The 27,875-nt window shown below is 49.6% G+C and overlaps 1 protein-coding gene across 2 annotated transcripts in view; it reads right to left on the bottom strand.

Annotated features, from left to right (window-relative positions):
• TBX1 (T-box transcription factor 1) overlaps positions 1–26,168 on the bottom strand; it is a 55,230-nt gene extending 29,062 nt beyond the window's left edge. The window contains exons 1-5 of one of the 2 annotated variants that reach the window (XM_054996416.1): positions 25,967–26,168; positions 21,915–22,326; positions 9,207–9,308; positions 3,829–4,000; positions 1,046–1,201 (exon numbers count right to left, since the gene is read on the bottom strand). In XM_054996416.1, coding sequence (XP_054852391.1) covers positions 1,046–1,201; positions 3,829–4,000; positions 9,207–9,308; positions 21,915–22,326; positions 25,967–26,000 — 876 coding nt within the window. In that variant the 5' untranslated portion in view covers positions 26,001–26,168. Of the gene's footprint in view, positions 1–1,045; positions 1,202–3,828; positions 4,001–9,206; positions 9,309–21,914; positions 22,462–25,966 lie in introns of those variants that run through there. The other variant, XM_054996417.1, reaches the window with a different exon arrangement.
• Positions 26,169–27,875: the final 1,707 nt, after the last annotated feature.

Raw genomic sequence — 27,875 nt, 5'->3', positions numbered from 1 at the left:
AACCTAGGACCTTCTGCCTGCCAAGAAGAGCCATGATCCCTCCCCCATCTTTACCTGGGATGTGTCTTGCAGTCTAATTTGCTTTTGGTGAACTAAGGACTAAAGAAGATGTGAATGGACTGTAGTGGTAATATCAACTGGGGAAGGCTTTTTGAACAGAATTCTTGTTAACCTAGATCTAGCTTATGATTTAATGACCTTTTAATACAGAATGGCTTTTGGATAGGCAGTAAGTAAAGAACAGAGGCCTAAATTATTGCTAATATTTAATGAAACGAATAAGGCCTGCATATATGTATTTGTATATCTATACTCCATAAACCAACTGATATTACTATACTATGCATACTTCCTAGGGAATAAATCCCATTGACCTCCGTGGGATTTACTTCTAAGTAAACATGTGTAAGGCTAGATTGTAAGTATAAGAACTTACATTTAAATTGGCATTCCATCCTAGTGCAAGCAAAATGTTAAAAAACCCAACCCCCAAACCAAAAAATGGTGTCATTAGAACTCATTTTTAGGTGTTTAAGATTGAAGCCCTTAATAAAGTGGTTTAATCCAGTATAGGTGGTTTGTGGGTCATGCAGTGTGGAAGAAAGTAGAAGCCCAAAGAGATATGCAACTCAGAATGTTCTATACCCATATAAACGTTTAGTGCAATTTAGTATATTCACTTCCATATAAATGCAAAAATTGGATCCCACATACAGTTTTAAAGAGGAGATATCTCGGTTTAAACTGTGTTTTTCCATCTGTTGAGTCTGATCATTGCTAAAGCAACTAAATGGGACTGCATCACCTTTTGAATGTGTTGTGGATGGCATCCGGTATTGTTTGGTTCGGAGGTTGTTGTTTTTTCCCTCCAACTAAGCCCCAGTTGATTGACTGCTCTGAACAATCTATCCCTCCTGCCTTCTCTTTTCCAGCTCCCCATCCATCATGTTGCTGGAAGTGGGGTGAGGAAGGAAGGGTTTTTTTTATTTTTGATAAATGAAGTACTGGAAGGTTTGTGTCTCAGTAATGAACTCCAGATACTCACTCTGTGGTTCTGGTAGGCTGTCACTGCAGTGAAGCGGGTCTCCTCAAAGACAAAGGTCTTAAAGTTCTCTTCTGCGTACTTCTCGCTGTCTTTCCTAGGGTCCACGTAAACCACGTGGAAACGAGGCTGATATCTGTGCATGGAGTTCAAAATGATCTGAATGATAAAATGAGCAAGGGAGATCATAATTGATTCATTCCACTACACCAAGACAGCATGTTGAGAGAGGAGGGCCCCCACACCCACACACAAGTTACCAACTGCACAGTGTCAGGGTGGGAGCCGACACAAGGCAAGGGTAGAAAGGGAGATGGAACCATTTGTGAACCCAGCTGTCTTTGAAGAGGAAGCTGGACTGGAGAAGAAATAAAGGAAATCAACAAAGTTTATCAGGTCAGGGCATGAATAATTTGGATTGATTTATTGAGAGGGGGAAAGCCCCCGTGCTATTAAAATTAATTTTTACTTGCCAAGGTAAAAATCTTTTGTCTCCTCCAGTCATTTTTCCTATATACCCTCTTCATTTGAGATGATAAATCCCAGTAACTTTGTTTTTATCTGATAGAAATTCCTTTGAAAGCAAGCCATCTCTCCTAGCTAAGTTTCAAGTGCCTTTTGATAGATACCAGTTAAAGGATACAATCTAGCCCCCAAAGTTAAGTACAGATTGCATCCAGGAGAACAAAATATGTGTCTGCTTCTCCTGTGAGAAGACTGGACTTTAAAAGCACTTAAGACTGCAGTCTTCCAAATAAACATGCATAATTTTATTTATTTAATGTCATTTATAGTCCACCTTTCTCACTGAGACTCAAGGCGGATTACATAGTGTGAGATTAGGACAGTTAATATCAAGAACATTTCAATAAACAATGCCATAAAGTAAATAAATGCAAGTTTACAAAGGCATAACATGAGCAAAAGTCCAATACAGAGTTGAAGAAATGCTAAAACAGAGCATTTCTAGGACTGACATTTGACAACACAGAACTACCCAGTAGGATCATTCTTAAAGCAACAGGTAATATATAGGAGGATATCCTTAAAAGAACAGGTACGATGTAAGGCAACATAGTAATGTAGTCTATGGCCCCTCTCTCATCAGTGAAGCACACTTAACTGTCAATGAAACTTTCTTGTAAGTCAACATGTGAGTCAACATGTTTATGGTCCATAGTGACTTTGGCTTGTTGAAGTCTTAAAATGATAGCACTTAACACTGTACAGCTATGTACTGTAGGCTGAAGACTGGATTTCGATTCATGAACAAACGGAAACTAACTGAGAGGCCTCATGTATGCCAGTTTCTTGGACTCTGGCAGTAACCATTGCAAACTTTGAGAGGGGGAAAAAGTCCTCCTCAGTTTTAACCACATTTTCCTGGGAGTAAGCTCTGCTAATTTCTCTGCTAAGAGCCAGTTTGGTATAGTGGTTAAGAGTGCAGGGCTCTAATCTGGAGAACCGGGTTTGATTCCCCACTCCTCCACTTGAAGCCAGCTGGGTGACTTTGGGTCAGTCACAGCTTCTAGCTCTCTCAGCCCCACCCTCCTCACAGGGCATTTGTTGTTGTGTGGATAATAATGACATACTTTGTAAACCGCTCAGTGTGGGTGTTAAGTCATCCTGAAGGGCAGTGTATAAATTGAAGGCTGCTGCTGCTGCTGTTATCATTATCATTATTATTATAAAGAGCCTGACTTTTCACAGAACTATCTTTAGGGTGCCAGCAGCCGCTATATACAGTCAATACAACAACATGCTTAAAACAGCGAAGTGATAAACATTATACATTTCAATAAACGTGTTATTTTAAATTGTTTTGTTGTTTTCATAATAAAAGGACTGGACCTCCCCTTAAAAAGACATATTAATCACTTACTTCATAGGGATGATGTGTGGATGGATGAGTTATAGATTGTAAAGAACTTTACACAGCAGAGATCCTATCGATATGAGAGGTTACAGCTGGGGAAACATTTTGTGGGTACCCCTTTCGATAGTCTCACGTTTGGGGAGGCCACGTATCTGTCCCCACACCAGGCTGAATTTCTTCAGCCATTTGCTGAGGCCTACACGCAACAGTAGCCCAGGGACCAACAATTCAGTGAAACTACAATAGATACTATTCTGGAAGCAGCTGGGAAAGATGCTAGCTTCCAGATAGCTCTAACGCGCTGCCTTTCTCAACCCAGATCGTAAAAGGGATCCTTACTCACAGTTTTAGCCAGTGAACGAGGCACGGTTCAAACATAAGCAAGGTACATCTTTATTGGTCCAGATTTGTTGTAGACAAGCGGTAAATTCGTTATAACTGTCGCATCCTTGCTTGAGGAGCAGTGTCCCAAACAAAGGGAGGAAGAGGACAATCAAGTTTTTAACACCTTCACAGGAAGCCTACAATAAACTTCTGTATTGAAGGGGGCACTACAATTCCCATGAGTACCAATTGTTAAAGGGACAGTACATAGTTCTGACTACACAGACACTGAGACTTTCTAAGCTGTGGTTACAGTACAGATACCAAAATTGAAAAATACTGTTTTTCAATTTTGGTATCTATTGTAGTTTCACTGAATTGTTGGTCCCTGGGCTACTGTTGCGTGTTGGTTTGAGTTCTGCCCTTAGGGCTGCCCTCGGTTTGTGTGTTTTGCATTTTCTGAGGCCTGGCAGCCCACCCACAGGAATGCCAGAACCAACCCTCTTACCACCTTGAGATCCACCCAGTATTTCAGTGGCCAAGCCCTTCGGCAACGATTTTCCTGCTTCCCTCTTGTAACACTTACATGTCCATTGTCATCCAATAAATTGTTAGTCAGCTTAAGTTTGTCAAAGGAGACAATCTGTTTCATCCATTGAGCTCCCCGGGCTGGAGAATCTGGGTGGTAATGTACTCTCCCGGGAGTCGCTGGGTCAGCCTTGCCGGCTACCAGCCAGGAGGAACTGTGAAATGCGTATCTGTGCGGAGAGAAAAACCAGGTCTTGGTTAAGCCTCGTGCTAAGTAAAGCTGCAGTGCAGGAGCCCAGATAGATTTATTAGAACCTTTGCTGAAATTTCTGCCATCGTGTGCCAGCGCAGAACGATATCTTAAAATTCATCAAGGTTCTGAATTACAACAGTAATTTTTACACCCCAAATCAGGGACCCTGTGGGCATATTCCCAAAAGCATAGAAAAAGCTTACCCAGTGTGGAAAGCGGAAATGGCTCTGGTTTGTATTTGTGTAATACATCAGTGTATGCCGCTATGTGCATACATTGCCTGTATGAATTCCGGCAGGAAAGCGTGACTAATAGATCTTTTAATGCAAAGAGGTTTGTCTAGAAGTGCTGGTATAGCGTAGTGCCTAAGAGACTGAGCTGTGAAAGCCCCAGGGCTTCAAGTTTCACCCTTGGCAGGAACTCACGAGGTGGACCTTAGGCAAGCCATTTCCTTTCAGCCTCAGTCTTTCCCATCTGCAAAATGGCTGTAAGAATGTTTTCCATATGGGAACAAGCTTGTTATAAAGAATATGTGTGTGATGATGTGTGTGAAGTCCTGCTGCATTTACTCAAAAGGAGGATGACCCCGCCCCCCGAAGAAAAAGAGGGTGTTGTCTTTCATAAGTTAACATAATAAAACCAAAGAGAGGGTTCTGTCTCTGTGTGAAACATTTTTGAAGATGGTGGACATATATTCAGGATATTCTTTCTTTGGGTTAAATGCTCAGTATTTAAAAAGAGAAGAAGGCTTGTAGCCAGCAATAGTTTAAAGAAAGATGAAATAGAAGTTATGTGGCAATAGTAACAATGATTTAAGAATCCCTACGTTTCTGGAGTTAAAACATGCCTTTCCCTCAGGGATGGGGGGAAGCCCAGGGCTTTTTTTCAGTGGGAACGCGGTGGAACGGAGTTCCGGCACCTCTTGAAAATGGTCACATGGCCAGTGTCACCACCCCCTGATCTCCAGGCAGAGGGGAGTTGAGATTGCCCTCCAATGGCGCAGAGGGCAATCTAAACTCCCCTCTGTCTGGAGATCAGGGGGCGGGGCCACCAGCCATGTGACCATTTTCTCCGAGGGCGATTTAAACTTTAAAAAACTCCCCCTTTGTTCCAGCTAACCCAAAGTGACGTCATCATCGTGTGGTCCTCCTGAGTTCCACCACCTCTTTTCCCAGAAAAAAAGCCCTGGGGAAACCTAAAGCTCCAGAGTCCTAGGGAGCCCAGCAACGTGCCACTAAGGGATGGCAGCAAAACCACAGTGCAAATCCTGGCTCCTGTCTTCTGAATGTGAAGCGGATCCCAAGGGAATCTTTGTCTGGAGTCCCTGGACAGGGCGAAACCAGACTCCACGTGCAATGAAAGCATTTTCTAGCCTCCAGCCCTGATTCTATCCTTTCAAAGTGCATATTGATTCAAGAGTGCAGACTCAGACCCCTCCTCTGCTCGCATGTTTATTTAAAATTCAGCCTTTGCTCAGTGGGAGAACTATCCGGCCTCGGACTTGAGCAGAAACACCACTTGCAAAGAAAAGAAAAAAGGGGTGGGTGGGAGAGATAGACTCAATTGGATGTTATATATCCCATTTCCTTTGACAAGCAAACATTTCTGAAACGCCCTGGGAAGCTGGAGATCTGTCTAAATATTTACATTTTTGGCATCACGATTCCTAGGCACAGGGGCTTTTCAGGCGTCTTGGATCTGGAGCGAAGTGTATAATGCATCTTTCACTGGCCCTTTTAAACTCAAAGGTGTTAAAAAGTCAAAGCGCATAACTAGCTAAGGGGGTGGATCGCAGAGCTGCGCCAAGACTACAGCGAAAAGGTTTGGATAGAAAAGGCACCTCTGGAGGGCCGATGAGTTTCCAACGACAGGAGTAGAGAGAGGACTAACACAACTTGGTTAGTAGGAAAAGAGGAAGACCTAAAACGAGACGGCTGGACCCAATAAAAGGAGCCACCTCCTCCTCCAGTTTGCAGGATGTGAACAAGTCTGTTAATGATAGGATGTTTTGGAGGACTGTCATTCATAAGGTCGGAGGAGACTTAAAGGCTCATAACACACAGGGGTCGACCCCCTGGAGGGCTGCTTCCAGCAAGAAGCACCTCGGCCCTGCCTCGTCCAGTGAGAAATCATTCCAATTGTCTTTTCAGGGGAAGAAACTTTCAAAACTTTGCAAAAACTCCAACTCAACTGCCACTGATCAATTTGTTTCGGGTGAATCAGTTCTGCGGTCCTGGAAATCCCTTTAGTAGCGTGGGGGAGGGAAAATTTCTGGAGTAAAGCGCCCACAAATGGTACCTTCCCCATCAGAGCACGGATCGTTTCCCAAGGACTGGCGAAGTTGCTCCAAGGCCATGGATTTTAGAGGATTTACAGGGTCTATAGGACTGATAAGTCCTCTAACTTTGGCTGGGCTGTGCCAAAGACAGGTAATGCACACCTGTCTATTCATGCCTTCCCAGGTGGTTACTATAACAATTTAACACCTCTGGCTTCATCAAAACTCCAAGCGTTTTCTTCAGCGTCCAACACTGCGCATGTTCAAGCTATAATTTCCAGCCCGATCGTAAGCAGGTTTCCTTTAAGCGAAATCCCACGGGATTTATTGCCGTCCTTGCTCGAGATGCTGAAAGCAGCCAGGTCACATTTCGGGAAATTAAGAAAAGGCTTTCCACGTAAAAGCGTTGAGACATTTTTTTAAAAAAAGAACTACAAAATTGAACCTAATCGCTTACAAATTACCGACGCCTCGCAGCGGAAAAGTCATTGGAATATACCAGTCAACCCCCCACCTACCCGGTCGAATGGCAAACTCGGACGTTGTGCTGCATTAGAGTAGGGGCGGGGGGGGGGGGGGAGAGATCAATTCAACTCTCTCTCCTTCTGGTGGAGTCGCTGCTCCCTTTTCGACCAGACTCGACAAGCAAAACGTCACACCTCCATCCAGAACTGCATGCACACGTGCAAACGTGACGGTCCGAATCCAAATTATGGAACCTTGTCACGAAGGGCAGTTACACCACTGTTTCATCCGCAAACGGGTGAGGACGCTACATGTTTACCGTGGGAGTACGCTCCGTTGGATTCAGTGGGACTTACTTCCGAGTAAACACCCAGGAGGGATTGCTCCCGCTCCCCTGTCTTTTTCTCTGGAGCGGGGCACCTTTTTCAAGCAAGGCATTTAAAGACGCGCAGGCGCGTGGGATGGATAGTTAGAGCAACAGGAAAGCCAGTTTTAGAAAACTCGGGTGGAGCTCAAAGACTATAATTTGTTAGAGTATCCGGGCCAAGCCTCCAAACCCAGTTCTGCCCCGGGAGTTTTGCACCGTGTTTTGTAAGAGCCTGGGAAATTGCCTCGCTGGGCAGTCCAAAGACCCGCCTGGTGCAGCACTCGCAAGGGGCAGGCCAGGGTGATGGACACCTGTCCTTGATCGTCCCTAGCAGCTGGGTCTCAGACGTATATAATGCCTCTGAATATAGACACTCTGTTTTTAGCTATAACCGTCTATTCTCCGCGAATGTTCCTCCCTAAACAGAAGGCCTTCACCACTCCCTCCAGCCTTGAATGTGTTTCTGACTGCTGATTTTTTTAAAAAAATAAACACTGTTATTAGTGTGTTCATGTTTTATAACGACTTTTATTGATTAATTTTGGTGTTGGCGCCTCTGGAGTTGAGGAATGTTAAGAGGAACACTTTTTTTACAGTTAGGTGAATCAATTCACTGTGCAGGGCTATGATCCTAGAGTATTTATAGTACTTATTGGTACTTGTGTATGTTACTTATTGACATCTGAGCAAGGGTGGTGTAATGGATAGAGTATGTGACTAGGATCTGTGGAAGGCAGGCTGGAATCTCCACCCTGCTGTGGAAGTTTTCTGGGTCACCTTGAGCAAATCACCCTCCACCTAGCCTACCTCGCATGCTTGTTGGGAAGATACAGTGGAGGAGGGGAGAAAGATGAAATTCCGGATAAAAATGAAATAAAATACTTATAGTCGAGGTTTGTAGGTCTTCCCTCTCTCCGTCTGCACACAGATTTACCCACATATTGTTTTTAATCAGTCTTGAAATCAAAAGGCAGGGGATCAAACTCCTCCTATGGCAAAATTCCATGCTTGGATTCTCCATTTCACTGAGTTTGCTCAAGAGATCAGTATAAAGCAATAAGGCATTGAAACAAACAAAAGGAGTTCTAATACCAGGGTAGTAAGTCAGCGAAGCAACAGTTGGATGTTTTATTATGGTTCCTTTCAATAGGATAGGGGGTTGTTTTCTCTCTGGAAGGATTAGTTTAGTTTCACTGGGATTTGTCTGATTTAAATACCCAGGTAATTAAAGCACCGAGTCATTACTGACCCATGGGTCAGTCAACCTTGAGCCGGCGATTTGAACCTGGCTTCTGCCAGGATCGAACTCAGATCCTGAGCAGAGCTTGGGCTGCAGTACTGTGGCTTACCATGCTGCGCCAGGGGGCTCTTACCAGGTAACCAGGTCAAGGTTGACTTAGCCTTCCATCCTTCCGAGGTCGGTAAAATGAGTACACAGTTTCCTGGGGGCAAAGTGTAGATGGCTGGGGAAGGCAATGGCAAACCACCCCCTTAAAAAGTCTACCAAGAAAATGTCCTGATACGACGTCCCCCCCATAGGACAGTAATGACTAGGTGCTTGCACAGGGGACTAGCTTTACCTTTACCTAAATGCCCAGGAGTTGATTCAACTGGAGAGCAAATAGAATTACACCCCCCCCCCCAGATTCTTACCCTTTTAACATCTTACATGACAATCAAATTCTGAATTTCACCCGACTGTTAGAACACAGGTCATCTCCAGAACAGGACAGCAAAAGGGCCACATCCAGCCCGAAATGAACATTTCAATGGTTTTGAAAGGGAAACCTGCCTTTGACCAGGAGGTTTTGCAGACTTGGGATCCCTATACCCCTCTGTTTTGCTCTGGGCAAATCAGAGTATGGGAAAGGTCAAATAAGGACTTACAGGTAACACTGTGGAAGCAGCCCACAGCAATCAGAAGCAAGCCCCATTTTATTCAACAGGGTTTATGCCCAGGAAAGCATGTTTGGGATTTTAGACTATCTCTTTGGGTTGCAAATGTACTCGTTTCTGACTAGGGTTAAAGAATTTTTTTAATTTAAAAACCTTCCACCATGGAGCTATACTTACCGATATCGCTTGTCATCCACTGGTACGAAGTCCATTAACAGCATATAGTCAGCCATAGGGTCCATTCCAAAGATCTTCACCTGGAAAGTGGGGAACATGCGCCTGGAAAGGGGGGGGGGGATAGCACAAAGCAAGAGATGAGCAAAGCACCAATTTCTGGTACTGATCTTGCGTGATCTACTGTCTCACTGAACTGAAGCAGGGCAAAGAAACTAAGCAGGGCCGGTAACTTGGATGGATGACTACCAAGGGAGACTGGAGCTGCTATGCAGAGGAAGGCAATGGCAAACCCCCTCTGCTCATCTCTTGCTCTTCCATGCGGAACTTCAGGGGCAGCCATGAGTCGGTTTAGACCCCACAGCATGCTTTATTTTTAACCCCTTAATTTTAAAAAGGGGGAGACTGATTTCTTCAAACCTATCTCTGTCACTGGAGCGCTAGCAGCAAGTTTGTAAACAGACACTAAAAAGATAGATCCAGATGGGTAGCCGTGTTAGTCTGTCTGTAGAAGCAGAAAAGAGCAAGGGTCCAGTAGCACCTATGAGACTAACAACATTTATGGTAGTGTGTGAGCTTTCGTGAGTCACAGCTCTCTTCTTCAGTGACTCAGGAAAGCTCCTACCCTACCACAAATATTAGTTTTATAGGTGCTACTGGACTCTTGCTTTTTTCTGCTACTAAAAAGATATGCCACATGTAGGACCAATTTCCAAATTAAGGCTCTGATCCAGACATACACTTTACTCGGGTCTAAGGCGAGTCCGCTTTCCCAGTACTAGAGCCGTGCTGCGATCTGTGTACTGGAAAATTCCCACCCAGCCTCTTCCTTAGAAGAAAATCCCGGTTCCCGGGACTGCTGCCTCACTTACAGCCCTCGTTTCCACCGATGCAACGCCTTGATCCCAACGCATCCCAAAGACAAGCAGCCTCATAGTTGCAACCCTACCCGAAAATACATCTTTCAGATTTTCAGCCCACCCAAGGCGCGTTTTTACAGGAAATAAAATGCTAGGGCGCAAGACTTCTGGGAACTGGGCTCCACGGAGAGAGGGATGGGGTGATGCGTGGAGGAGCCTGGAGCCTATTACAAGTGTATGCCGTTCCCAGAAAAGAACTCATGCTGAGGATCCGTTTATACTGACAGCCCAATCCTATGCATTTTTACTTGGGAGTAAGGCCTGCTGAATTCAATGTGGGTTGCTCCTAGGTAAATGGGTCTAGCATTGCAGCCAGGGGTAGTTTTAGCCAGTGGGCAAGGTGGCAGCTGCCAGCAGCACTCGGGGGCTACCGTCCATCCCACCCTCCCCCCACAAGAAGGGAAGAAGAAAAACAGGCTCCTGCCTCCACTTGTACCTTCCCCCTATGGGGCCGGGGCAACTGGTTCCCCAGCTACCTTGTATGGGGTGAGGACCACCCCTAGCTTGGCTCATGGTGGGGTGGCAGGGATTCTGGGTCCCCATCCCGGACTTTGGCCCAGGGTGCAGAATCTCTAAGACCGCCCCAGACTTCAACCGGACTCTTGGTGCATCTTATGGTCTGCGCTGGTTGGGAGTGGCTCTGAAGTCTTAGGCAGAAACGATTATCAACTTCATTTTATATCAAGGTCTTCCCCAGAAAATGCTAGCGAAAATCTTTTCCCCGAAGAGGCCAGGGTCCAACCTACGAACGAGCCCATTTCACCCGAAAAGTAGGGAGAATCTTGGTCACTCTCATCATAAATATTTATTTTTTATTATTTAGAAATTTTATTTATTTCCGCCTTTTTCGCTGAGACCCAGGGCGGATCACACAGTGCAACTCAAAACACAGTACAAGAGGATACGCATAGCAGAAATTTGGAAATGCGTGTCCGCCTCTCCCGATCTGCTCCAGGTGACTCTTGCCGTTGGAAAACACTTTCCATGGGCAGCTCCGGCACCCCTACTCTCCCACTAACAATTAAGGTAAACTTTTATTTTTCAAACGACATAAATTACAGTTATGGGCTTGCAGCGCCCCAGCCCCCAGTAAGCAATACCAATCTCCCCCAATACTTGTCCCCTGGGTATACGCCAGCTTCACCCGTAATAAACACCATTGTGGGACAGATCTTCGGGACTCATTTCAAAGTAAGTAGGGCGGCTCGGTTCTTTTTTTATTGCCCAGCTTCTCTTCCCGGCATGCAGAAACCTAGCAGGCAGGAGGCATGGAGCTAAGGTGTGGCTCACCCATGCACGAGCGTGAGGTGGCAGAAAGCTGTGGTGGGAGAGGTGGGCTGCATCGCTTTGCCCCCAGGCGGGAGGACCCTCGACCAACACAGCTGCCTGGAACTCACTGCAGGCAGCAAAAAAACAGCCCGCAAACAAAGCAGAAACGTCCTCCCGCTTTGTTGATTCCTGTTTCGGTTTTTCCTGCGAAGGAACGGTGCAGCGCGCTTTCCTTGCAATGGGAAAGTGTGTCCGGCTGCTTTTCGTAAAATCCACGCCAGCTGGTACACAACCAAACGGAGATTGGGAGATGCTAGTCCCGTGACTGCAGCGTGAGGGCTGGGTGTGTGGGTGTGTGGCTGTTCCGCTTTCAAGATTTAAGAACAAAAACAGGGCAAGCCTTCTGACCGGCTTTTCAAGGCGACCGATTAAGGCTGCCATCTGAAGCATCCAGTCTTTACTCGGAAGTAACTATCCCAAACGGAATCAGAGAGATTTGCTTCAGACCAAAGCATGCAAGCCCGCGCACAAGCCGGGTGCGCCATAAATCTTTTGATTTAAGCCGATTCAGTCCTCCTGAAATTAATTGGCTTCAATCCAAGCACTTGTGCCTTGCTAGACTTTCCGGCCTGTGGATCAGGCGTGGGAAGCAGTTGATTCAAAAAGCAGGGCTCTAGCACTAGAGACGGGATTGAATGGTAGGGTCTTGCGGTGGTAGAGCTGACTGTACCACTTCAGGGACGTTAAAAATAATGGTATTCTGGGGTTTAGGGGGGGGAGGTGGTGGCAGGGCAGGTTGGTTTTTTAAATCTCCTTGCAAGGAAAAAGAAACTGTGCTAGTTTTTTTTAGGGGGGGAGGTCCACACAAGCAAGGATTCGAATGTGATCCCTCCACTTTCAGCCATTAATTTTGTTTTCAAAATTCGGCAGTCCTATTGCATTTATTCATTGAATGTCCTGGGTGTCGTTTTGACTGGCGCTGTGTAATCCGCTTTGGGTCTCAGTGAGAAAGGCGGACTACAGATAGATAGATAGAATGGCCGTCTATTGTACCTGGGCAGGACTCTAACACATATTCTAGATCCACTTGCCGATTTGGGATCGCGGGATGCAGCCAGCGGATGGCCCATAAATTGTAGGGGAGTTTGGCCTTTGGCTTCTGTGGATTGCAGAGCCGGCCAAGAGGAAGCAAACTCCCCCTTGCCCTGGTTACAAACCCCCTGTTGGAAGCGAATGCCCTGGGAAGCAGCGGGGCGTTCTCAAGTCAATGGGATTAGAGCAGGATAAACTGGGGGAGAAGGACAGACTCCGTGTCGTTCGGAGGTGTCCTGTTGGCTTTAGTTCCCACTAGAACATCCGCTCAACCCCGAATATTTTGGCGGGGAGGCGCTGGATAGGACTGGGGTGAGGCCTTCTTTTGGCAATGCGTTATTGAAGGATGCTTTAGCCAAGTCTCTTCTCCTGTGGAATCACAGTGGAAGGTTTTTTTCTTGGCCTGCGCCATGCCCGGTGGAGCACGGCATACTAAGATTAATCCAACAACAAAGTTCCTTGCATATAGAAAATTAGCGCGTCAGGGGAGAAGGAGATCCATTGTGCTTGGCTATTTTTTTAAAATAAAAAAGGCACCAAGCTTTTTCCCCCCCTGAAGCAGCAGTGAGGCAGAGAAACTGAAGGCAGCAATGCCCTCCGGGTTTTGCTGCCGGTATAAATCCAGCGTCGGTTCCCTTCATTTCTGCCTTCCCTTCATTTCTGCCATCGCCAGTCAAAATAAGAGGCCGGCCTCCTAGCTTGGGAATGACTCCTTCGTCTCCCCGTGGAGGAGCCCCGTTCAGTTCCTGCCATTTGTTCCCTCGCACGTCTCTGGCGCCCCAATTCTAAATACAGGGCTCTGACATGACAATTCTATGCAGAGTTACTCCAGTTTAAGCCCGTGGACTTCAGTGGGTTTAGAGCGAATAACTTTGCATAGGGTTGCAGTTGTAAATCAGTCAGCCTGGCTGCTGTCAAGGCTGGGAGCGATCAGTGCCATCCTTAAGACAGTCACATCCGTTGAAACTAGTGGGCTTAGAAGGGCACTGTAAATTATCTTGGCAAAACTGAAAGCACAATTTGTCTTCAGAGGAGCTTCCCTTCCTCTCACTCTATAGGTATCCCCCCCCACACACACACACCCAATTTACAATAGTTCTAAGAAAACCCGGATCGTTTAAATGCTCTTTCGGGATGCTTGCTTGAAAGTCTCAGCGGATTTCAAGGTACTTTCTTGCAGTTAAGCGAGCATAAGTTTGCAACCTGAAACTATGTCACCGCCATCAGCGTGGCTGGGAGCCCCAGAAATGCCTTTAGGTAGGACGTGGAGGAAACTTAAGCGACCATCCGTAGCTTCGGTGGGGCTTGGATGCAAGCATGCCGGCTTCCACTGGGTTGCGGAGGCCAGTCTGTTAAGCGCCAGAGAGATCTCATGGGTGCCTCCTTTGGAGACAGGTTCTCATTGTTAGCCTCGGTTCCAGGCCACCGGACTCGGCTGAATCTTTCCCCCCAAGGTCACTTATTCCCAGCAAGGGGGCGGGGGTGCGGCTGAGGCGGCCAGACTGCGTGGCTGGAGGGCATGCCTCAGCAGACCGAAAGGCATTTCCTCGTCGTCCTGATCCTAACAGGGTTTGGGAGAATTCAGGAAACCAATGCAGTCTTCGGTAGGTAGCATGCAAGTCCCAGTGGCTTAAAAAAAAACATCACCACATCCTCGGGTTTATGCGGAGAACTGGGGGAGCAAATGGCACTGCCCTTCTCTGGCATCGAAGCTGTTCGAAAAGGAGGCGGAAAGCCTACTGACTCGGGAGTAAAGCTTCCCCCCCACCCAGCCGCGCACGCAGGCTAGGCAGGAGACCCCCCCCCCTCCACACTGCTCAGCTATAAGGAGTAGCAAAATAATCGGGGGGGGGGATCTAAGGGCAAGACCACTGGAAATTACTTCCGAGGAAGAAGCTGCAAAGGTTCAGAAACAAACTTTGCTTGCGTGTAAGAGCAAGTGGCTGTCCTTACAGGCAAACGTTGTTTACAGACACGCCGGTCCAAAATTTAAAAAATACAAAAAAAACCCCAGCCCCACGATTCCTTTTATTAGGACGAACCAAAATGACGCCCCAAAAGCCTGCACACTTCGCAGGGCTTCAGAACTCGGGCTGGATGTTACAAAATAATTATTCCCACCCCCATCCCCAAAAAAGAAAACCGGGGGAAGAAAATTATGTTCCAGGCCTTGGTTTCAAGGCCCTTTTCTCGCCAGAGGTAGATACATGAGGTGGACTAAGCGAGGTTATGGGGTCACTCAATTGCTGGCTCTGAGCACATTCCTTGATTCTGGGACGTGAGCTTGTCAAAGCCCACCTAGAGCTGCCCGCAGCGCTGCTCCTTTAAGCTGGACTTCAAGCGGGTTTGCCGAGGAGAGACTCGCTCTGGTTTGCTCCCGCTGAGGCTGAGCAGCGAGCGGGACTTAGAGAGCAGCGCTTGTCCCTCTCTCCAGCGCGCCCTCCCTTTGCAGCCAGGAGACGACTGGAAAGCGCCCCCAGCTACGGCGGGCGAAGGAGAACCGCGCCTGGCTCGAGGAGGCAGCTGCTCCGGCCCGGGTGTCCCATGGCCGCTGAAGCTGCCCTCCTCCCCGAAACCCCGCTCTATCCCGGCCTGAGAGGGCGAGCGCGCGCGGTTGCGCGTACCCGCGCCCCTCTGCCCTGTGAATTCTAACCGTCTCTCCAAACGCCAAACTTTACGGAAAACAAACAGGGCAGCGCTCTTCGCCTATCTTGCTTCTTGCAATGTTGCACTTAAAAAACCCCCTACAATGGACAGAGCACAGACTTACAGTGAAATCCTAAACAGAGTTACTCCATTCTAAGCCCACTGATCTCTAAGGGCTTAGCCTGGAGTCACTCTGCTTAGGATTTCACTGTTAGTTCATTTCACGAAGAAGGACGTTTAAGTCGCTTTGCATCTTTCCGACCCCTCCTACTCTCCCTCTCTGTTTACATTTCATGGAGGGAAAGCCCAGCATTTAATTGGAGAAAGCCCTCTTTTGAGAGACAGAGGGACCCGCTAACAAACACAAAGCAAGGCAGGAGGTGTCCTTCAAATAAACTGGGCCCGTCCTGGATGCTGGCTGGATGTTTTCACCAGGGTCTAGAAGCCTGGGTTTTATTTTTGTCGAATATTTTTTCTCTGCTAGATTATTATAGCTTCTCTCTTTCCAAGACTTTAAAACAGGTTGGGAAACACAAACAGGAAACCGTAAGAAACCGTATCTTTGTTCATGTCTTCCCATTTTAGCTTCTCTCCCCAAATGGTTCTTTCCTGTTCGTTCAAAGAAACAAACTGGCTAGAATCCAGAAGCGTCGCTCATCCCTGCCATATTGGAGGATCTTTCGCCCAGTCCTGAGCAACCTTCAATGGAAGTAAACTCCACAGAAAACAGCAATACTTACTCCCGAGTAAAATTTCTTTGTCCTCCCAGAAAATGCTTTTGGATTTAATGGTGGTTGTCAATATTTTAGATTTTAGACTTTCTAAGGCTTGACTCTAGAAAGTCTTTGTTCAGCCCCATGCCGGTAGTCCTCATAATCAGAAATACTGCTTAAGTGCTTTGTGGATCGCAAACTTTATTTGTTTAGAATTTACAACCTGCTATTTCTTCCCAAAAGGCATCCAGGTTGCTGTATTGTTCGATCCACAATGCAAGGCCCAGTCGGATTTGATTTCACTATCGCCCCTGGACTTGGAACACATTTTCTCGAAATCAGCTCCCATTGACATCCAGGGAATAACATATTTTAAAATGCTTAGGACCTCGGTTTTTACCTGTTAATTGAGTTAAACTGGGGGGGGGGGTTAATAGGAAGGGAGCTTCAAACCCAAGACTCTTTTTGTAGAAACTCTGCCAGTAGGGAGTATTGTAGGGAGGGGATCTCAGATGATCTGCTAATGAGTTAGGCACCATAGACCGCCCATTATGTTGTATTGGATTCCTTCTATGGGGACGTGTATCTTTTTACCCTATAGCACTGTTTATGGAAATGTTCTTGATACTGACTGTACTAATCTGACACTCTGTAATCCGCCTTGAGTCTCAGTGAGAAAGGTGGACTATGAATTTTATTTATTTTTATTTATTTATGTCATTTATAGTCCGCCTTTCTCACTGAAACTCAAGGCGGATTAAACAGTATGTGATTAGTACAATCAGTATCAAGTACATTTCCATACAGTATCAAGAAAATTCCATAAACAATGTGACATAAATAAATAAACCGAAGAGGAAATGACTCTGGGAACCAGGTCTACACTAAGGAATCAGTGCGAAAAAAATCGGGAAAGGTTTTGGTAAATGCAAAGGTGCTTGGAACTCTCCCCCTGCGACTGTAAAACTCTACCAGAACCCAGAGCAAAAAAAGAGCAAGTCAGGTATCCGATAAAGCACCCCAAAGCCTCTCTTCAGTCTGTTAGTTTCCGGGGTGCCACAAGAATCTTTTCCCACTTCTGCTAACCCGGCTGCTACCCGTCCCCTTCCTGGAATATGCAACCTTAGTTTTATTGTGATTTTAGCTTTGCCCTCCCCTCTGACTCCAGCAGGCAAAATGCTCTCTTGTTTCACATGGACTGTCTCTGCTCTTCTAACTTAATCGCCAGGAGGCCGGGAAAGGCTCTTTCGATTTACTACCCCCCCCCCCCCGTTTGAGGCCGCAGTTTTTTGCTCGAGAGTTACACCCCATTTGGTACAGTAGGATTTACCCTCCAGGTAAATATGGGCAGGATCTGTCTGCTCGAGATCAGAACAACAGAAAGAAGCGTTCTTTTGCTCCGAGTGACTTGGTATGGCAAACGAAGGCCTCTAATACCAGGAAGTTTAACCTCCCCTATTTGCTGTGAGGTTCTCTCTAGTTTGAGAGGCTGGGGCAGGTTTTCTCCCCTGTCCACCCCCGCCCCCAGACAAAAAGGGATTAGCTTCCCAGAGGAAGGACATACTTGGCACAAATGAAGGCCACAATTCCCTGTATACTTCTCCGGGAATAAAGTCCCCTGACATTCCCTGCGTGGGGTTGGGTTTTACAACCCTTAAAATCCACCGGGAGAAATGAGAAGCCCAGTCCTATGCTTAGAAGTCGGTCTCATCGGTTTCCCAATAGGACTGAAGGTTTGTGATCCACTGGCTGGGGAGCAAGGTAAGGCTCGCTTTGGAGTAAACACGGATAAAACTGCGCAGTGACAGTTCAGTCCCATGCAGAGTTATTCCAAATCAATGCAGAAAGCCCCTATAGGATTGCACTGCAGAACTCCTATGGAAAACAAGGGGGACTTAAAGGTTGTGAGCGTCTGGCTGCACCGTGTGCCCTGTCCTCCAACAGGTGTGCCTGTATGCCTGCCTAGGTTTGTCAAGGGGTGAGGGTGTTTTGCGAATTCCCGTGAACTAAAATCCACTTGTAGGCAAACAAACCCATCATGGATCTATCCAGGTTCAATATTTTGCACAAGACCAAAGAGGGATAAATTGCGATTTAAAAAAAAAAACCCACACACTAGTTTCTCCCTATTTGGTTCTCCATTTTTTAAAGGGTGTTTTCCAAGGGGCATATCCAAAGCCTTTTTTTTTTCATTTGGGAAATGGCACACGTGGAGAATTTTAAATCTGAGAATCTGCAAAACCCAATACTTGAGAGAGCACACCAAGTGGTCATCTCAACCTTGCCCTCTGTCCACGAGCCACCCAAAAGTTTTAGACTAAACAAGATTAGAGCCCAGTTGCGCCTTAGAAACCAACTAGATTTCCAGGGTATGAACTTTCCAGAGTCAAAGCTCCCTTCATACCCTGGAAATCCAGTTGGTCTCTAAGGCGCAACTGGACTCGAATCTTGCTCTTCTACTGCAGACCAGCAAGGCAACCCAGTGGAAACAAAGGTTTTAGGTCTTCAGGATCCACTCCTACCCCCCCCCCCCCCAGTTTAAGATTTCTTGGAATTTTAGACACGCCGATTTTATATAAAATAAGCGGAAATTAGGTTTGGTGGCATTTCCCCCAGGTGTTGTATTACAGTCAGGGTGCCAGCCGAACAAACCCTCAATACCTTAGCTTAACTGACTGGTGGGTCGTCTTGACAATAAAATGAAAATGCCTGCCACAGAATGAAGTTAATTCGTCCTCTCCTCCTGCTATTTTTATGAAATATTTAAAGCGTACCTCACCGAGGGCAGATCCCCAGAGTAGAGTGGACACAAAACACACACCGGTTTTTTAAAAATAATTTTTATAACGAGCTACACACAGTTTTAATTTTTTTTAAAAAAATGTGTGGGAATGCCAAGAGAGTTTATTCTACTGAATTTTCTCTTGAGGAGTATCAGTTGGAAGCTGTGAAACTATCACTTCCCAATTCAAAATAAAATATTTACAAGACACTGTCTGTCCGCTTAGACCTTCTCCCCTTTTTACCAGTGTAAACTTCTGAAGGAGGTCTCGGTATTGCTCCCTCCAGGCAGGCAGGCATAAGAAGCCGCCCCCATACCAAGACAAAACGCAGAGCTTGCGATTAAAGAAACACAAATGACTAAAAGCAGATTACTCTAGGAAAAATGGGGAGGGGGACCTCGCTATATTCCTCAAAAACAGGCCTATAAAATGTTTCCAGCCTTCCCCCGAAGGGAATTAGATTTCATTCTTTAAGAAAAAAATGTTTTTTTAACAAGGATTCCATTTAAGGGCTATTGGTAATAGAAATCCCAATTTACTGCACTGCGGGAAGGAATGAAAACACAACACTTTTTCTAAAACCACCTTTTACAAGAGGGCAAAGTCAATACTAAGTCAAGTCCAGTATTGGTAGAATGGAAAGGGCAGTTTCATAAGACTGGACACCATAAGCCAAGGATATGTTGATAAACCATAACGTGGTGAAATTTTAAGATTTCCGCCTTCTTTTCTCAGCCTCTAGTTTTTTCTGCTCCCCTACAGGGCAAACCCCCCAGTTAGAAAGCGATGCAGTAGGATCCATCGGAGCCCAGGAATGTTTACTCGGAAATAAGTCCCAACAAGTTCCATAGGAACTTACTCGCTGTGCAAACGTAAAAGGGAAAGACAAAAGAGGATTGCCTAGCTCCAAGTGAAACTGTTTAGGGGATCCGGGTTGCGTCTTTTATTGAGCGCAGAAGGAGACCACAAACGCCCTCCTCCCCAGTCAGGAGACAGTAAGAGAAAACAAGCGCTCGGGAACGAGTGATTTACACGTCATTACACGAAGCCCAAACCGGTTCGAGGACAAGGACATTCGTTGAACTAGCTGGTCGGCTGACACTTTAGGGGAAGCAGTTTTTAGATGGGGCGGAGAGAAAGACGGGAAAGGGGAATTAAAAATACAAATAGGGGGAAGAGTGACAGGAGGCGAGCACGTTTTCGGAGGGTGATTTACACACCCACCTATTAAAACTGCCGTCTGTTCATTATTAGCACCACCGCGTCTAACAAGAATTCACACCTAGTTTGAACTTTTGAGCTCATTCCCTGTTTCCGTCCTCATTTCTAGGAAATCTTTTGCATTCAGAGCAATGAGACATATATTATTCACCGGGTCCATAAGTAAAGAAGTAAGGGATTTAAAAAAAAAAACCAGACCCGGGACATTTGGCCTTGGGCAGGTTGTGGGTTACACCTCTGAATAAACGGAGAGAACTATGAATCAAAGGTGAAGCGGATACTTTTTTAAAAAAAAAGCCTGGATTGAGATGTTTATGTATCAATTAATTATTAACCGCTTCATTAAGGAAGTCACTGCAAGAAGACAGGGAGGAAAATAGGAGAAGACAGGAGGAGAAACACTGGAAATAGTGTAGGGTTGCATATTTGAAGAACAATCCCTGGGAAATGGTCGATTCGAATTTATTAAACCCCTGCACCCGAGAAAGGGACGCAACAATCACAGGGCCATTTGGAAATCCGAAGACCCCCAGCCTTTTACACGCAAACACATTGCCAATCGATCTGATTCCGAGGGCTTTTCTCCTCGGTAAAGTCGAGCTTCAATACACGCCATGTGGGCGCTGGATCTTCGAGCAAATTACGCCTCCAGATTCTAGCCTTAAACCAAAGCCAGAGGACTTGCTTCCGAGGAAGAGGGGAGCGAAACAGAGAGGCAGAGAACTGTTTGCTTAACCCCAGCGCGCTCGCTTGGGAGGAAGTGCCACCGGGACCCCGAAGGCATCCGAGCAAAATAAAAAAAAGGAGCAATAATACTGGTTCTTCGTGATCAGAATACAAGCAAGATCCTAACAAATACAGTGCAGCACTTTTAAATCCCTCTGATTTTCGAGAAGGAGCCCCTGCTTAAATCTTCCCTACCTAAACCAAAGGGATTTTACAAATACAATCCTGTGCAGAACAACACGAGCCACCACCTAAAATGATAAACTCTTTTGAATCCAATCGACTCACAGAGCAATCCTAAACAGAGTTGTTCCAGTCGGGCTTAGACTGGAGAGAAACTGTGTTTAGGATTGTACTGTTAGACTGGGAAAAAACTCTGCATAGGATCGCCCTGCCAGAAAAAGTCACCTCGAGGAGACAATGCTTAGTAACACTCGAAATTATCACTGTTTTTGTTCGTCTGTTGCCGCAAAGAAAAAAAATAAACCGTAACAGTACTGCATCGTGAAGACTCAAGTCTTCATTCCCGCACAAATCTGCTGGGTCTAGGAGCATGTGAAGCGGTCCTGGTCACTTTCTGCTAGATGTTTTTAAACTGTTAGATTCAGTGGTTACTACAAGAGAAGAAGTCTAGCTAGGAGCGCGCTACCGGTCTTTGGAGAGCCGCCGACCGTCTGTTGATTCTTGCTGCAACGGACCAAGAGTGCCGTCCGAAGGGCAGTTTCCCGACAGCAAGCTCCGTCCAGTTTGGGTTCTGAGCAGAGCTTTTTAGGATGGCACTGTAGGACAGCTATTCACCCACCCGCCCCAAATATTCTCACTTTTTTTTTCTTTCTCACCCTTCTAAGCCCTTTCACTTCAAGAGCAATTCTGTTTAGGATAGCAAGATTCGGGTCCAGTAGCCCCTTAGAGATTTCCAAGGCAAGATTCTGGTCCAGTAGCCCCTTACAGACCAGCTGGATTTTCAGGGCATGAGCTATCAAGAGTCAAAGCCCCTTTCCGTCTGACTCTGGAAAGCACATCCCCTGGAAATCTAGCTGGTCTGTAAGGTGCTACTGGACCCGAATCTTGTCCTGGAAATCTAGTTGATCTTTAAGGGGCTACTGGACCCGAATCTTGCTCTTCTACAGCAGACCAACACGGCTCCCCACCTCAATCTATCAGGGACTGCACCGTAACTCTACCAAACTTAACCCAGTTTCCAGCGCCCGCTCGCGATGCACCCAAGCGATCGCCCCCCCCCCCAGCCTGCTTGCTTGCAGCCAGCGCAGCCTCCGGGACTTGCTTCCGAGGAAGCCCGTTCGCCTGGCATGCAGGGGCGGGGAAGGGGGTCGCGCTGACCTGCCGGCCTTGGTGACGATCATCTCGGTGCCCAGCTGGTTGAACTCGTCCCAGAGCGCCTTCATCTCCAGCTGGACGCTGACGTTGGCCACCTTGGGGTTCTTCTTGACAGGCGCCTTGGCCGAGGCCGGAGCGGAGGAGCCGCCGCCGCCCGCCGCTTCGGGGGTCTCGGAGCCGGACGGCGGGTTGGAGCCGGAGCCGCCGCCGAAGGGGTAGCCGTGCTGGTGCTGCTGCGGCGTCTGCTGCGGGCCGGGGTGGTGGTGCGGCGCCGGCTGCTGCTGCTGCTGGGCCGAGCAGGGCTCGTAGTGCGGCGGCTCATGCTGCCCGTAGGGGTCCCCCGGCGAGGGCGAGAGATGGTGGTAGCCGGCGGCGGCCGAGGCGTTGAGGCTGCTCAGGCTGTTGGCCGTGAAGGCTGCGACATCGCAGAAGTGGGAGAGCTGCGTCAGCCAGGGGCTGGAGATGGCCGAAATCATGCCCGGGCGCCAGGCGGAGGAGGCCGCCACCGCGGTCGGGGCGCTGGGCCGGGCTCGGCGGGGCTCGCCCTCCTCCTTCCTTCCCTCCCTCCCTCCGGCAGCTCTGCGCCGGGGCCCCGCCGGCCCGCCTCCACTTATAGCCCCCCTGGCGGCTCGCGCGCGCCGCCTCGCGCCCGCCAGACGGAGGCGGGGGAGGGAGCGAGGCGGGCCGGCGCGCGCCGCAGGGCCAGGCTCGCGCTTCGCTCCCGCGCGCTCCACAGACAAGGCGGGGGGCTCCGAGGCGGAGAGGCGCGCGCGCTCCAAGCGAGTCCCCCCACTCTCCCACTCGGGCGCCGAGAGTCTTCCTAGGCAGCGCGCGCGCCCTCCAGACGCTGCGCCTCAACCGCTCCCCAGCCCGGGCTTGAGCGCGCGCCGCGCTCTGCTCTGCTCTGCTCTGCTCTCCCGCCTGCGTCTGGCTCGGCCGGCCGCCTGTCAGTCTCCTCCTCTCCCGCCGCGCGCCCAGCCCAGCCCCTCAGGGGCCCCGCCCGGCCCCTCCCCCTCCAGGTCCGGGCCTCAGCCCCTGAGGCGCGCGAGCGCTGTCCCGGGCCGAGGCCAGGCAGGGCGAGCGGCGGCGGCTCCCTTCTTCTCTGCTTCCCGGCTTGCCGGGCGGCCTGGCTCCGCGTCGGGCCTCCCCTCCCGCCGCCCAACCGGTTCTCGGCAGGCTGGCTGGCGGAGAGAAGGGAACCCTTGCGGTAAATCGCGCCTGCCTTTGCCTCGCCCGGAGAAGGGCCCGCGGAGTGATTGACAGCCAGGCGCGCCCGCCGCCCTTCCCCCACCTCTCTTCCTGGCCTGGCGCAGGCGCGCACGCGCTCCCCCCTCCGTGCTGCAAAGAGGGGAAGCGCCTGGCCTTTGGCCCCTCGGTGCTCCCGGGCAGCGCCGTCTTCGCTCCTCGCTCCTCTTTACCCCGCAGTCCGGACATGCCGGCCCTGGGCTCCAAGGAAGCGGATCCCACCCGCGATGGCTTCGTTCTCCGGACCCCCAAGCAAGAAGACACCGAAAAGGCTGCGATCCCCAGCCTGCTTTCCCGGGAGTAAAAGGGATTGCGGCAATCCCAGCAAAATGAATTAAGACCACATCCGAGCAGCTGGGCTGAACGGGGTTTCTCACTCCCAGAGGGTGGCAAAACCGACTGGAGGAAAAGCCCGATCGGGACTGCCACGGCCGTCCGGCTCTTCTGGGCCCGGTGCGATCCTCGCCCCGCGATCCTCAACACGCTGGATGGAAGCAAATTTGCATGGGGTTCCGGAGGGAGTTTTACAGTCATGCAGATAACCGTTCCTGTTGGAGCTACCCCCTTCCCAGTTATTAGGATCGGTTTGCCTAGGTGTAAAGCAAATAATTAAAAGGCCTGCACGTTGCTACTAACATATGACGGACTCCTGAGCCTTGCTCTATTCGGATTTGTTTCTCTTCAATTTTACAATAACAGCGCAATCCTAAAAAGAGTCACTCCAGTCTAAACCCATTGAAATCAGCGGGATTAGACTGGAGTACCTCTGCTTCGCATTGCACGGTAAACCGTTTTAGCTGAATGAGAGCCTTCTCCCTCGAGCTCCCTTCTAGTGAAAATGGACGGGCCTGTTTAGGATGCGGAGGTCGAGGAAATAATAAAACCGATTAATTCTCTCCCCCAGTTCCTTTCAGAATATACTTCTTTAAACAGAAATCCTAAGGATTTCAACCATTTGGGTTCCTAGAAACGCGGCTAAAACCTTTCCTCTCGGAGCTACTCCCCCCACCATATTAAAACTAACCAAAAATGCAATTAAATTTTTTTACGTCTGTTTCTTAAAAAGTGGAGTGGCTTGTTTTAAAGCGTCTGGAAGTTGAGCGAGTGAGCTCAGCGCTGTTATTCTGAGCCGGGACACGGCTGCCTGAGGCGCAGCAATCGCGATCTTTTGCTGGATTCCCATAGAAGTGAATGGGAACCCACCTCCGTTCACTCGAATGGGGCTTGCAAGAGAGAGTCCGGCCACATCGAGTAATTTGCACTTTCCTCCCCCTAACGGTGTTTTTTTTTCAAGTTTACACTTCACTTGGCTTTTCTTCATCACCAGATGGAGACCCGCGGTTGGATTTAATGTGTTATTATGGTTGTTCAGAATTTTAATCTTGTATAAAATTATACAGGATGCCAACATTTGAAAGGGCTAACGTTCCATATCATTATTACATTATTGCAATATTCTTGGTCAAAAGTTCTTGCATTGGCTAACCCGCGCCCCAGTTTAACCCCCATGTGCGGTTAGAGGAAAGTTAAGTATTGAAATTCCGATATACAGCTTGCAGATGTCCCGTTGTGCATCTTTAACTGTGCTAAAATGCAATTTTAAAAATAGCGCTCGCTTTCAGGTAACTTTAGTACTGCCTGAGTGTTCAAACACACTAGCATTTTACACTCCCTGCAATTTATTTCATAACGTCTTACTATTGGATTATAATTCGGCTCCATGCATCTGACGAGGAGAGCTGTGGATCTCGAAAGCTTATGCTACGATAAAGTTGGTTAGTCTTAAAGGTGCTACTGGACTCTTTACAATTCGGCCGTGGGCAGCCTTCTGCAGCTAAGCGCTTTGGGATGCAGAGTCATTCTGCACACGGTGCAGAAAGGGAGCAATATCTTAGCAAAACCTACAATAACTATGGGCCGGTTTTAGCCAGAATTTAAAATCTGAAGTCGCGTTTATCTCACCCAAGGCTGTTTACGCCTGGTGCGCACAACTGCTGTTTTTTAAATGTGCAGGCGGCAGCCGCCTGCTAGGTGTGTTTACTCGGAAAGAAAGCCTCGCTTTCTTTCAGGGGGCTTACCCTCCCATGAGCGCGCCGAGGAGTGTGTCCTTAGAGGCGCTTCGCTTCGGCTGGTGAGGTTGCTGCGGTTGGGTCTCCTCCCGAGTAAAGACCTGCCGCCCCACAGCCCAGCCTTGCTTCTGTTGAGCTTGAATCACAGCGAAGAAACGGATCGCTCGAGGCTGCCTTGCCGCTTGGCAGAAAGACGCCGCTTCCCCCAGGCTCCGAGCCTCCTCGGCTGGCTTTTCTCGGCCGCTGCGGCGCTTAGGAGCCGGGCAAGCCGTCCCCGGGACCGCACTGCAACCCGATGGAAGCGAAGCAGGAAAAGGCTGAGCGATCGGCCTGGGCGGAGAGTTGCAAGGGGAGCGCCCGGAGTTCGGCGGCGGCGGCGCTGGGGACCGAGGCTCAGCTCCACGGGCCGGATCGAAGCACCTCCAGCCCGCGCCCGGGCGCGTTTCCCCGGGAGTCCGCCCGGCGCGGAGTTCCTGAGCGAGCTGCCTCGGAAGTTTCCTCGCCGGCCAGAGCGAAGCGTGTTGAGGATCGCGGCTGCAAACTTCCTCTCGGGCTTCGCCAGCGCGGAGAGTCCCGCCCGCCGGGAGTCCCGGTACCTATCGCGGCGCCCTTGGCCGGGGATCCGTCCCCCTCAGCGGAGCTCCCTGCCCGGGATCCGGAGCAGGCGCGGCAGCCTGGGCTTTAGGCAGCCCCCGCTGGCCTCCCCCCGCCCCGGGGTCCCTCTGGCGGGCCGCCGCTTACCTTCCATGTCGCGGGTGACGGCGCTGAAGTGCATCCTCCTGCGGGCGGCGGCGAGGGCGGCGGGGCTGCAGGGCTGGCGGAGCCCCCCGGCGGCGCTCAGCTGGGCGTCCAGCGCCGCGATGGCGTCCTCCTCGGGGCCGTCCTGCTGGCCGGCCTGCCGGGCGGCTGCAATCAGAGAGGCGATGCTGAAGGCGTTGGCCTTGGGCGACAGGGGGCTGCCCTCGTCCATAGGGAGGGAGCGCGGCGCAGGCGAGCAGCCCGGCCGGCCCCAGCCACAGCCCCAGCCCCAGCCCCAGCCCGGCGCGCCGCCGAGGAGGAGCGCAGCCCAGCGGAGCGCAGCGGGAGGGCGGCGGGCGGCCCGAGGCGGGACGGGCACAGGCGCGGGCGGCTCCCCTCGCCGGCCGGCCTCGCCCTTCCCCTCCCCTCCCCTCCCCTCCCCGCGGGAGGAAAGCGCCTCCGGGCCCGGCCAGGCTTACTCGCGCGTCCCTTCTCCTCCCGCCGCCTCGTCCCCCCTCCCTCCCGCTATTTATTTATTAATTTCGCCCGTATCCCCCCTCCCCATTCCTCTTTCTCGCCCCCGTCCTGTCGCCCTGTTTCCCTCGCCTGGCTGATCCGCTGAATTTATTTCCTGCTTCTCTTACCTTCCCCCTCTCCCCCACCTCTCCTGCAACCATTTCACAGACTCATAGGGGTGGAAGGGACGTCCAGGGTCATCTAGTCCAACCCTCTGCACAATGCAGGATATTCACAACTAACCTGCCCTCCCTGCCCCCCAAACTCAGTGACCCCTGCTCCATGCCTAGAAGATGGCAAAACACCCTCCCTAGCCAAACTGGCCTGGGGAAAATTGCTTCCTGATTTGCTCTCCCCTCTTTCCTCCTCCAATTTTGGATTGTTTTATTTAGTGTCTTATTCCCCTCCCCCACCCCCTTTCTTCCTGGGTTCCCCCTCCCCCTTCTCTCCCCGTGCCTTTTTCTGAACCCCACCCCCCATATTTCTTGATATGCAGAGCAAGAGGTGCCTTCCAAAATACCCCCGGCCCCGTCCGTCTTCCAGTCACTGGTTGATGGTGCACGGACACGAATGTGTTAGCAGGACAGTCGAACCTCCACGCCTGAGCTCGACCGGAAGAATGAGGCCGATTTACAGGGGTGGGGGCAACAGAGAGCGCAGCTGCACCTGCTCTAGGCTGGACCAAGAGAAAGCGTGTGTGTGTGTGGGGGGGGTGCGTTTTAAATCCTACCGACCACTTGTCAAGATATAAAGTAGGGAGCAGCCCAGAGGAGGTGGTGAAGTTCGGGAGATTCTCTGTTGTCCGAACATTAGGGACAGGAAATGGGCAGGAACCGTGCCCAGTTCTTCCAGCCCTGAATAGTTTGGAAAGGGAGTTTTTGAAGAGGGAAAACACTGAATACACTTGCACTTCGTACAGCAGTTTTCTGTTAGGACCTTTCCCAGGCCTGGAGCTTAACAGCGCAAGGCCCCTTCCTCCCAACCCTATGGCGGTTTACTCCGAAGGAAGCCCCCTCGAGTTCGGTGATTTCTCCCAAGTAAACTTGCAGCCTTAGACGAAATTTAATTCCCTCTGACTTCAGCAGAATTTACGACGATCTACGCCTGTTGTTACAATACGGATCGTTGCTTCCCTAGCCCTGCAAGGACAGCATTTCCCGGCGCAAGACCAGGGCAATAGTGGCTTGGGGCGCGAAGCCTGGCCAACTCCCCCAGCTCCAGGCACAGCTTGGAAAGCTGTAGGCAGAAATGTGAAATGCTTGGGCCCGGACAGTTTCGCTTTGCGCTGGGGAGTAGCCCATCGCCCTCCACCGCATTTTAGCGGGACGGTGCCTCCCCGCAAGCTAAACCAAACGGCTCTGGGACTGAACCACCAGGGGTCTTAGCCGAATCATGG

Source organism: Eublepharis macularius, chromosome 13 (genome assembly GCF_028583425.1).
Source record: "Eublepharis macularius isolate TG4126 chromosome 13, MPM_Emac_v1.0, whole genome shotgun sequence".
Taxonomy (NCBI): domain Eukaryota; kingdom Metazoa; phylum Chordata; class Lepidosauria; order Squamata; family Eublepharidae; genus Eublepharis; species Eublepharis macularius.
The sequence above is the reverse complement of the archived record's forward strand: the minus strand, read 5'-3'. Positions and strand labels throughout refer to the sequence as shown.